The sequence below is a fragment of the Aplysia californica genome, unplaced genomic scaffold, assembly GCF_000002075.1.
Source record: "Aplysia californica isolate F4 #8 unplaced genomic scaffold, AplCal3.0 scaffold00298, whole genome shotgun sequence".
Taxonomy (NCBI): Eukaryota; Metazoa; Mollusca; class Gastropoda; order Aplysiida; family Aplysiidae; genus Aplysia; species Aplysia californica.
In genome coordinates, this window is record NW_004797568.1 from 769,003 (window position 1) to 781,558 (window position 12,556).

Sequence of the window (12,556 nt, forward strand, 5' to 3'; positions counted from 1 at the left end):
CGACCTCAAACTCCCAAATCAAGTACACTGTCTCTGAATCCCCAAGGTCTTGTTCAAGATTGGTATAATTCCAATGCTAACGTTTGTGCAGATGCTGGATAGAAATGACATGAGAGAAGGAGGGAGAGAAGGGAGGGGGATGGCGAGAGTGGAGAGGCTTAGTGGCGAGCAATGAGTATGCCGGGGATGATATAAAGATATAGGGCTGGGGATGGTGTTTATGTAATATTAGCGTTAGTTCTATGTTCCTCTGCCCCAATGAGTCAAGAGGGACATGGGCACCCTCCATCTCGTTCCTTACTGGAACCATCTTTAATGTCACCATAAGTACTGAAATGGTAGGCACAGTGGGTTTGCTTTTTCTTTTTAATAGAAAGTCAGAAAGGACATTCCTATCTTCAAATATCACACACTAAGTGCACATCACAAGTGGTATCCTATAACACACCACCAATACACCTCAATGGGGAATGTCACAAGCTAGGTCAAGTTTCGGATTTTCGTCGTTGTCAGTGTCAGGTTTCGATTCCGGGACATAATGAATGAGAAGCGAACACCGTATCTCTGGACCATGAAAGCCTCACACTACAGCTATGACAATAAAAACACTATTATAATGAACAAGATCGAGTGAGCAAACAGAGATGCCGAAAAAAATCAGGGGAGTGAGCCCTGGAATTACTAATGCAACTATTTCCCTAGTGGTTCTCCTGAGACCAACATTGCAACAATTCTAAAAAAATTTATGAAAGAAACACACATTTGCAGCATTGATATTTATTAATAACACTTGGCGCAATCACATTACTTTTTACAGGGCAGTTTTCTTTCGTTCGGTTATATTTTTCTTTCTTCTTTTTTTTAAGGGGTGGGGGGGGGGGAGAGACAGGCATTCGGTCAGAAAGAGTAGGTAATCAAAGCCATATCCTGTACATGACTGTACTTAAACTATGGGCTCTTGACCTCATGTACTAAAATAAGATGAAGTCTGAATAGGATAACACTATCAGCCAAAAAAAGTTCCTAATGCTGGCAGCCAAAATACATGGCGTTCATATTCATAACAGTAACACAGCCTTAGATCTTAACAAATGTCTCGATACAACATAATCAATGCACATACATTTTAAAGTTAATGCCCAAAACACGGGAAATGAAGCACATATATTTTACATATAACACTAACAGCCAGTTAATAAACAATTGCATTCCAGAAAGATCTCTCTCTCTCTCTCTCTGCCTCTCTCTCTCCCTGCCTCTCTCTCTCTCTGCCTCTGCCTCTCTCTCTCTCCTCTCTCTCCTCTCTCTCTCTCTCTCTCTCTCTCTCTCTCTCTCCCCCCCCCCCCCCCCCCCAGGAGAGATCAGCATACCAGAGTCCAAGGTTATATCCAGCTGGGACACACACAGAATACATGCACTCAAGCACACACAGCATGCATGCACGCACACACACACACACACCGTCATAAACACATGCAGCATAACAGACACTATCACGCAAACACATACGTAAATAAATACATATACATAAGCTTTGTCAAAGCCAATGTTACCAGTTCTGAAGTCCTGCCTCTAGATCCACACCTAAGTGTGAACGCCAAATCCAAACGAATTACACATTTCATTTAATTTTAAGGTATTTTTTAGCACACGGGCATATGTGGGGCATTGTGGTGAAACCAGGCGCTCGTCAAAATAATGAAATCGAAGAAAACAGCATTTTTCTGACAATTTGGCAATTGGGGGGGGGGGGGTCGTCTGATTTTTTGGCTCAACACTTTTAATGTCTATCTAAAAACACATGTCTGTGTTAATGTTACAGAAAAACGTTGAAAAAGGTACAAAAAATGTAAAATTTCATTTCCCAAGGACTCTCAAGCTATGAAAGTCACCAAATTTTGAAGGCCATTTTCTCGCTAGTTTTACCTCTGACACCAAGCGACCTCCACCTCTTTCAATCGCAAATATCTCCACTTCTATTCAAGATAGATGGGGGGGGTTTGCCACATGCAAGACAAATGAACAAGCTTTAAGATGATACCAACAGCTCCACATGTCCATAAAATGTCCATTAACTGACGAGCACCTGATTCCACCGCCTCATGACACATATTTTTCTTGTGTTTTCCACGATGAATTTTCATCTGCAGTACAAACCACCGGTAAATTTCTGCGTCTCATACGTTTTATGTTCTCATTAAAAATAAACACAAATTGTCAATCTATTCAGAAAGTCAATGGCTGGTTCACTAAATGCATTCTTATCAATTTTAGCACAACAGGAAACCTGAATATTGCTTCTGCACCAAGAAAAGCTTCTCATTTCCATCAACAAAATGCTGGAGAATCACATGATTAGAGGACTGGACATCCAAAAAATATTTTGAAGGACCTCAAACCCAATTGCTTTGCACACAACATCATTCACAGAGCTCAATCTTTTTTTTTTCCTAAAAATCTTACCATCACCCATCATCATGATACTTTTTTTCTTTTTCTTTTTTTTAGTTACATCAGTTCCATTTTTTCAAATTCTACAAATTTATACAATTTTACCTTTCTAACCTATTTCACCTTCCATTTATTTTTTTTTTAAAAACAAGAGTCCACTCCCTTCCATCCAAAAATTTAGAATCATCTTTTTTTCTTTTGCTTTGGAGCATTATCTAGTCCTGTCACATATCGTCTTGGTATCTTGTATTTATCTGCAAAAAGAACAAAAGTTGAGAGATAAATAACAGTGATAATTATGTACGGTAAATTTTCTTTACTCTTACACAGAATAAGACCTAGATTTTATGTTTTATTTTTTAGTAGAGGTTTTACAGCGCTTGCAACTGCACAAGGTCATAGGAGCACCAAGGGATGGACGTCAACAGAAAAGTCCCTACAGGGAATCAGGCTTACTTTGCTCACCTCTCTAGCTTCAACAGCACAAAGTCTGATTTGACTATCAAATTTAGTGAAATTTAGTGCTTTTAGAGGATTGAAAATGGCATTTAGGAGCCTGTTTGAAGAGAATGCCTACAACTACAACCCATAACATTTATTTGCCAAAAAGTTTTTTTCTGACAGTTATTTTCTGTCTAAGATAACAAGCCAATTAACTTGATCAATGCGCAGATTTTCCAGCCGCAGCAACAATCCGAAGATAAAGAGAATGAATGAGTGAATTATAAAAAGGAGGAAAGTGGCACAAAAAGTTTGCCAGATTTTGATCAATCTGATGATAAAAATGTACAGCCGACCAATCCGCAATGGATGCATGGGGCATAGCGGAATAATGGCCGATTGCAGGAAATGCGCAATCTGGTAGTATAACATTAACTAGACCTGCATGTGAGCCTCAACCAGATTGTCTGAAAATTTTGCAACCCCCCCCCCCCACCCCAAAAAAAAAGCCTTTGTGGGTGTCATAAAGAAGAACATCCGAGTAACGAGCGACCACCCCAACAAACACAATAAAGAAGAGACCTAACCGTAACCCTACCCCCAAAAAGAACCTGCAACGGGCATCATGTAAAAAGGCCAAAACATGTCCTAAATGAAAAAAAAAATTAAATTAAAAAAACCACACTCCAAAACAAACAAGGAGCATATAGATCTAGATCTAGATTCTAGATCTATATATGGCTTACATCTACATTGCTATAGGGTTTGATACAATAACACAATAGAATTGGAATATATAATATGAATCCTTCATATATATATCTAGATCTAGATCTTGTAGAACAAGTGAATAGGAATAGGCCTTGAACTAGAAATCCACATCCGATTCCGAACAGAGGGACTCAGCTGAGTCTAGATTCTAGATCTACATCTAGATTCTAGATCTTTACTAAATAAATAAACAATTCACGCACCTGATGAAATGCTTATTTTTACCAATATAAAGATTACAGCACAACCTATGATAGGGTTTGACACAATAGAATTGGAATATGAATCCTCCATTGAGGTCTATAATGATCTATATAAATCTAGATCTAGATATAGATTCTATTAGAACAAGAGAGTCGGACTTGAATGAATCCACACGATCTGAACAATTGAATTAGTCAACAAACAAAATTCAAAATGGCCGCTTGAGCACGAAACTGAAAGTAGATCATTTAAGTTGTCGTCCTTTTTCGTATTCGCTTTTCTACTTAGGTTCCGACAATTATGTCGGAAACGCCGACGTCGGCAGTCGGCGGTGCGCGCGTCGGCGGTCGGCACGAAAACGAAAGTGCCGACGAAGCCGACAGGAGAAAAATGGGTCACTGGCAGTCGGCCAGGCCTCGCACTACGCACATTGACTGATACAGGCGGGCCTAGCGATAGCATCGGCCGGTTCGCGAGTCGGGTCGCGATTGTCGGATTTCAGACGATTGTCGGCAAACATGCAGGTCTAATTAACTTATTGCCGAGAAAATTACTGTAAATATCCGTAACTTATACAAGACAATAGGAAGGCGAGTATGGATCTTTTGCTACAGAATTTCGGTAGTCCTACGCTTTCACAGTTTTTTACGGAGGGAGTTGATAACGATGGAGGAACAAGTACGGAACTGGCAGAAAGTACGGATTTCCGTAAAAATATGGAAGAGTGGAAGCACTGTGGGATAAAGAATAGAAAAATTGGTGAAATTTGTTAACCGGACACATAAAATTTGCAAAATCACTAGAGTAAATGTATTCCAAACACAAAGGTCTTATAACGAGTGGCAGGAGAGCCTTCTGCTCTGTTCAAATTATTTGACAATAATAAGTGTATTGAAACAGAGATCCTTCTTAACTGGTTAAATGATTTTTTATCCGCAAGCCCAGAAAAAGCGATCGAAAAATGAGTGGGCCATTTTGTGCACAGTCAGATAAACGATAATCCTGAGTTCGGCACAACAGGCGCTGGTGGAACTGAAATTCATAGACAAGAAGTGGCTACATGACAGGCGAGGCCCAAAGATGGGCCAGCTATCATAGTGTCGGGGCTGTCGCTCAATAGACCTAGATCTGGCGCTCATATGATCTTATGCAGTTGTGAGCGCCGTAAAACCTCTACTAAAAAAAAAAAGACCTAGGTCTAGGCATACTTATTTACTGAAGAGTCGTGAAACAAGCTAATGGGTAGCGAACATAGAATGTCAAAATGATAGAATCAACATGTGCTCGATATGTGTATTATTTCTTGGCAAGGTGCTGAATGGACTGATTCAACATAGTCACTGTGACATCATGAATGAGCCAGCCAAGATCAACATTGCTGGCTCAGCATCACGAAAGAGCAGCGTCTTGCTTGAGCAGCGAATAATGAATATTTGCAGTGCATTGATCAACTCCACCCACCTGCAGTCTGATACAACAAGTTTATTCACTCGTTATTTGCGGACTTTAGCCACAAGCGCTCGTTTATTTGTGAATAAACATATCTGCGGTTAAAACTCAAACACTAATCTTACCCCCCCCCCCCCCCATTTCATTTGAGAAATGCACAAGGCAAACGACAGAGCAGGCAATGTCTTCTTCTTCTTCTTCTCGATCGCATCACACTTCTTCTTCTTCTTCTTCTCGATCGCATCACACTTGAAGTCTGGTATCTGTCATAAATTGGGCCGTCCTGCTCAGTTCATGTCGGCCCGTATAGCTTCTCTTGTAGTGTCAGTGGGGTTGGCCACGTTTCCTGTCTCAGGGCCCTGTGTGTCTTGCAGTGCTGAAGGATGTGTTCAACAGTTTGGTCTGCCTCTCCCCACTGGCATTTTGGTGACTGTGCTACTTTAAAATATCTGTACATATTTGTCTCAGCCTTGTGTGTTGGGTTCTTAGTCAGAAGATAATCACCTGTTCTTGGCGGGGCAGCTCATCGTAGCTATCTGGTGTCTGTGGTGCTTTAAATAGGGTATTTATAATAGTTTTTATTTCTGTGTAGTTAACGCTGTTATCAGGTTGCTCTTTCTGTGTTCCTAGTTTGGCCATCCTGTCTGCCTGCTCATTTCCTAAGACACCACAGTGTGATGGAATCCAGAGCAGCATGATCCTCAGACATGGGACGTCCTCAATCACTTCTCGTAGCCTTGGTAGTTTGCCAGCAGTGATTGCCTGCAGTACTGACGTCAGTTAGGAATACTATTTGGATTTGGGGGTCAAACACATTCTTGATGTTTGCTGCATGTATTAGAGCCTCTGTCTCTGCCCTGTAGTTTGTACAATGTCGCCCTGTTGGGACTGCCTCTGCTTGTCGTCGTCCATTTGGGTAAAGTACATACACTCCGGCTCCTCCTCTTTTCACAGCCATCAGTGACAGATCCGTCCATATAGACCCATGTTTCTTGGGGGTATCTTTCTTCAAGCATGGACAGGGTGAAGGATTTCTTGCTCAGGTCGCTGTGGTCATCTTTTGTGGTGAACATAAGAATGGACGTGTGTATAATTATGTTTGTGTTTTTCTTTTCCCATGATGGTGCCTCTGGGGTATGGTTCAAGCATATTCACTGTGGTTGGTAAATGGTCCTGTAGGGATCTTTGAATTTTTCTGCTTTCTTTGATGAAGTTGGATCTTTTAAGTCTTGTGGTGTTTGATCTGGCTGTTCTTGTGTGCATTACATGATCCTCCATAGCTGTGGCCTTGGTGTACTGTAAGAGGGCCTTGCACTCCCATCTCCTCTGCAGGGCTACTATAGATGTTTGTTCCATCTTTCCTATAGGCGTTGACCTCATTGCTCCAGTGATTATTCAGAGAGCCTGGTTTTTCACTTTTTCCAGAGTGTATTTGTGAGTCTGTGCTGCAGTCATCCATGCACTGGATCCGTACTCCAGATGGGGCCTGATTGCTCCCAGAGAGACCTGTCTAAGTGTTTTCTCATTTGCTCCCCACTGAGTCCCTGCAAGTTTTCTCATGATGTGAAGCTTCTTCCTGGCTTTAGTTTCTGCATTTTGAATGTGTTGTTTCCATGTGAGACGCTTGTCAAAGATTGTTCCAAGACACTTCTGTTGATTCTCAAACTTTAGGGGGGGTTTTGTCCAATGTGAGGTTTTTCAGCTCAGCCTAGCTGAGAGTGAAGAGTGTAGCAGAGGACTTTTCTTTGTTTACAGTTACACACCAGGTTTTTGTCCATGTATTGAGTAGCAGGCAATGTGAAATGAATAAGTCAGCCAAAGAGGTTATTGCAAAATCATGAAAGCCTTCCATCCGAAGGGCCACACAACTATGACTTTAACTCCAACTTTAACTCTGGATATGCCCTTCAACTTAAACTTTGAATATGCACTTTGTCTTTAACCTGAACTATAAACACGCTCTTTAACTTAAACGATGAACAAGCTCCTTTGTAGGTAAGTGCATGGGTCAAATGCCCCTGTCAACACTGTTAGATAATTTAAAAGGTAGAACCTCTGAATTTAATATCTGTCTCCGACAGAACCAAGCCAAATAGGTTGAGAGTCTTGAAAACTCCAGAAAACGACCAAAGTTCAAGAGAATGCCCAGTCTGGGATTCAAACTAGTGCCGTTCGCTCAACAGTCCAGCATAACACCAACCAAGTTAATGGAATGCCCACAAGCTCCATACTTCAATCACGGACTCTTAAGCTAAGGAAATGACTAATCTTTGGTGGCCATTTTCTCACTAATTTTATTTCTGAAAGCAAGTGACATAGCAACAATATCCTTGCTCACCTATGAGTACATTGGCCACAAAGTTGATCTGATTGCCCTGTATCAACACCTGGGGACCTTTATTCTTCTGTTCTGACGGGGCCACCGAGCAGCTACAGGCCAACGAACGCTGCACCAGTCGGGAGAACACCTTGACATCAATGCCATAATCTTCCAGGTTGTCCACTACAGTCACCTGACGAGTAGAAATGAAATATACAAAAGAAGTGAGGGCAAAGGCAGACCAGTACAGTTACACAATGCAGTGGTCTGGTTTAGTTTTAGTCGAAGTTTTGTGGCATTTGCAACACCAATAGGTCAAAGGAGTGCCAAACATTACAGGTGTCCCTAAAGAGTGACATACAAATGTGAGGCAGCATGGTGGAATCAGGCTCTCATCAAAATAATCAAAATGAAGAAACTTGCACTATTCCGCAGGTTTGTGAATTTTTATTAAATTTTTGTTTTTCGGCTCAACAACTTTCATGCCCTTTAAAGAACTCATTTCTGTGTTGATTGTTCTGAAAAACGATTAAAGACACAGAAAAATGTAAATTTTCAGTTACCACGAACTCTTAAGCTAAGAGAAAAACTAACCTTTGGCGGCCATTTTCTCATGAATTTTACCTCTGAAAACAGGTGACCCCCACCTCCTTCTTTAGTAAATATGTCAACTTGTATTCAAGATAAATGGATACTTTTTTCATCCAAGTAAAGACAAGTGAACATGCTTTAAGATGATACCAATAACTCTACAAGCCCAAAAATTGACGAGAGCCTGATTCCACCACGCTGCCTCACAAATACAAAGTAAAGAAGGAGAAGAAATAAGAATGACAGTTATTTGATAGAAAAGAAGGAGCGAACCACACCAGAGCACCCACCAACCGCCTACACAATGCAATGGCTGGGTGCAAGACTGACATACATCAAACTTCAAAAATGGTGTTGCCGAAGTCTGGCATCCAGCCATCGAATGATGGATGCACAGTACAGGATAAAATACTGTTGATGTGTTTAATGCACTTCTCAGGTTATCTAAGAAGCGGCACCTACATTTCAACGACCATTTGTTAAAGGAGTCCGCAAAAAAGTGACCAAAAAAGTCCTATGCAAAAGATGAGGGAACAGAACCAGGAACATGTAAAGTACAACAGAAGTGACATATAATGGCCACCACTACATGAAGATCATTGTTACCCTTCCCTTCTTTGGGCAGGTGAACTTAACTTGAGCAGTACCTTGGTTTATTCTTATTGGAGAGCAATACCAGCTTCACTTTTTTAAAATATTAATTATCATTAAGATACGTAGTCTAAACAAGAAACTCACAAGACAGAACTTTCATTTCAGCCGAGTTTTAAAGGAAGCAAATTCATCATAAGGCTAAATTTAAAAAAACGCAACATAACCTAAATAAATCTTTCCCGGGACCAAAACAACATAACATTGTTTGGTTGCCATGACAACCTTAAAAACACCCTCCGTTTTAACATAAATCTTGGACAGCCTAATTTTTTGCTCTTTTCTGATCCATAAAACTTTGTAATATGACATTTTAAAATGTTTGCATGAAGAAAACAAAGCAACCTTTCACAAAACTGATACAACAACATGAAGAAAAAACTTTAAATGACAGTGATGTGCTAAAGATTCAAAGTCCAAAAGGGCAGGTCAAAGTACTGCAAAAATACAACAAAATATGTAATCAATCAAAAGAAAATATTGACCAAAGAAATCAGACCTTCTTTTGGGAAGCTCTCATGGCCACGTCTAGCTTGATCGGGTCCAGTTTTCCCTTCTTGATGGTTGGAGGGCCAGAGCCAGAGATGATGGCAGTGGCTTGCTGCATCTTGCCCATCACCCTGAGATAAGTGACAAAAGAAAATAAAAAATAAAATTCCTTTTACCATATACTTCTAAAAATTTGTTACAATGACAGGTAAAATGCAAATAAAAAATAATTTTGAGGTTATTTTAACATCCCAAAATGTACAAAACAACACTGACATATATAATGGTACAAAACAAATCCAACAGCGAAGAAGCAAAAGAGACCTATTCCACAAGGTGTGAGTAAAAGGTCCAGTCTAAAGCATAAAACAGGTCAGCCTAGCTATATCAACTAAATGGAAAGTGAGGAAAATAAACTGCAACCACTCTCAGATATGGCCCCTGAGCAATAGGTCTAAAAGAAATTATACCACTACAAAAGCGTCTTGACTCAAAGTGAAAGAATCAAACAGATAACCTACTTAATACTTGTTTGTTTAAGGAAATAATGACTTGATAGTTTGAGGAATCCAACAGACATTTTTATTACTTTAACTAAGCTAAAAGTTTTAATATCTAGAGGGTAAATTCACCCATGTTGGATTCTGGCATTCTTGGAAAACTGAATTGCGCTGTATCAAACTGGCATAATCTCAGAATTATCTGGTCAAATTGGCCACAGCCGTCACGAGGAGTCTGTACAAAATCAGGAACGTTCTACACTCACAGCAGAATACATTCTAACCTTTCCTGCATGTGACATCTGTTCATTTGGCTTTATATAACCCAGCCTCCTGCAAATATACCTACTTCATGCTGATACTTGAAGAAATGAGTGTCACTGACCTCAGTGAGTCATATATTGATTCACACTTAACAATGATGTATGCATGACTTATCCTCCAGAAGTACTTTCCTTAAGATTGTGAAGGATATCAGTGCCAAGCCCAGGAAAAGAGATAAAAGCAGAAATAATTATCACCACTATGGTCTTCTGGTTGTTAAAAAAAAAAGTGCATGGCAAGTCAGCATGATAAATGACCCATTTTTGAAAAAGTAGATAAAGAGTATAGATACTGGAAAGAAGTTGAAAGAGCAGACCAAATCAAAGCCACCACCAACCACCTGCTCATTTTGAAAACAGATTTCTTTTTCTAAACTTGAAATTAAAAAAAACAAATTAACAAACTATTCTTTTTTTTAAATCTACCTGTTAATGACTTGCTCCCAATTCATATGATCCAGATCCCCCTCAGCTGGCTTTAAGATAATGTGAGCTAGCACAGGATCCAGGGTGACCTGCCTTGAGGGAAGAAAAGGAAAAATTAATAACTCCTAATATGGTAGTACTGGGTTACAGTATAAAATCAATTGATGCAACAATTATATTTTACCAGAAGGAGACAGGAGAAAAATACAAGTCAAAGGAAAAGAGAAGAGAACCCCCATCAGAGTGTCCACTAATCATCAACTAAATAATGCTGACTTGAAAAGAATAACTTTCTGCAAAGCTAAGAACAAAAACAACAGTGTAAATATACTAATCCACAACAAACTGAGCTTGTTCCATGCAAAATCAAATTCAATATTGGTGCAAAGACTGTTCAAATACTGTTTATCCTTGTTTTCAAGGACAAAGCCTTTTCAGGGTAAAAAGTTCCATATCCTCTTGTCTCAAGGGAAAACACACATTCAATCTTTCCCACCGTAGGCATAAAAGGCTTTCCCTCAAGATTTTGGAAAAGAATGAGAATGGATAAATTGGTAAAATGGGATAGACGCCACTTTTCCAATCAAGTCAGAAAACATACAAACAAAGTTAATTCGAAATTGAAAACAGTGGTAAACAGAAAGAAAATAAAATCCAAAATTGATTGTTAATGTTCTATTTGAGTGACATTTTTAAACTGAAAACCAGGCTAAACTGAAGAAAATCTGTCAGACCCGCAGATTTTTGTTTGAGCAGGCTCCACTGTATTATTGCTCTTGTAAGAAAAACAAGAAACTTAATTTGACCTTGCCTCACAAGGTGAGTAGACACTGGAGTTGTTCACACTCATTCAATTTTATAATGACTCCCTTAGCCGGCCAGTTCATTCTAATCCACCATCTTGGTCACTTTAAGTAGCATACAATGTTGCATCCTATTACTATTATCATATGCATCTATCAGGTACATATCTGTGATAAATTGCTGCATGTGGTTTCAGAGATGCATCCGGTGTGACATGTTGGGTTAATGCCAGCTTTTGTTTTCTCTTCATATTGAAATTCTTTCATGAAAATAATACACAAATTAAATTATAGGTATATTTACGTGTGTTTCTAACATTCCTGTAAAGCCATTTTAAAAAGTCTCACAGGGAGAATGGAGTATTATCCTACCTTATTTTATATTTCAAGATCATGTCACCACAAACCTCCTCCATACTTACTTCTTGTCATCCTCTCTGTGTAGGTTGTTGTTCCTGATGTAATTCGTGACACACTGACGGACATCTGCAACTATCAAAGCATCACCTTTCCTGGAAAGTGCATAATAGGAATAAATTTGAGGTTTTATGGTGGAAATAAGCAATGGTAAAAAAACAAAATAAGAATATTTAAACCAAAGGCAATAGTTAATTTGCACACACTGCAAATAAACTTTGTCCTGAAATTCATACATTTCACAAACTTTGTTACACACAGTCCATTCTGATCAAAAATGCAGATACAGTAGTCTCTACCTAATATCCAATCGCTTACAACCCAAGTTTGTTTAATTCAAAATCCCGATGTTTAAGGAAACAGAATTTTTATTACTCAAAAGTCACCCCAAAGATCTCATCCCACTCTGAAAACATCCGACTATGATCCCACATTTTAGATCATAATTTACGGCGGGGGGGGGGGGTGGAGACCCTGCGGGCAAAGCTGATCAACGAAGCTATGAAAATTTGCGATTATTGTACTGCACGTTGTATCATGGATCGTCCCCTCTCGTGAATGTGATTACAGCTCCACTGAAAACGTAGACAAAAGGGTACAACATTTGCCTAAAGAAGGCTCACATTAAGGTGTGAACTCATCAAGGCATTTATTTTCCAAGTACACCACACTCGCATCTGAGCTCTCCACATGAGGTAACATCACAAGCTGGGTGGGTAG

General features: G+C 39.6%; 1 protein-coding gene across 1 annotated transcript in view; it reads right to left on the bottom strand.

Annotated features, from left to right (window-relative positions):
- Positions 1-2,439: 2,439 nt before the first annotated feature.
- Positions 2,440-12,556, bottom strand: part of LOC101862958 (eukaryotic translation initiation factor 2D) — a 40,467-nt gene continuing 30,350 nt past the window's right edge. Inside the window, exons 15-16 of the mRNA XM_005101773.3 lie at positions 7,655-7,829; positions 2,440-2,705 (exon numbers count right to left, since the gene is read on the bottom strand). Coding sequence (XP_005101830.1) covers positions 2,635-2,705; positions 7,655-7,829 — 246 coding nt within the window. The 3' untranslated portion in view covers positions 2,440-2,634. The remainder of the gene's footprint in view (positions 2,706-7,654; positions 7,830-12,556) is intronic.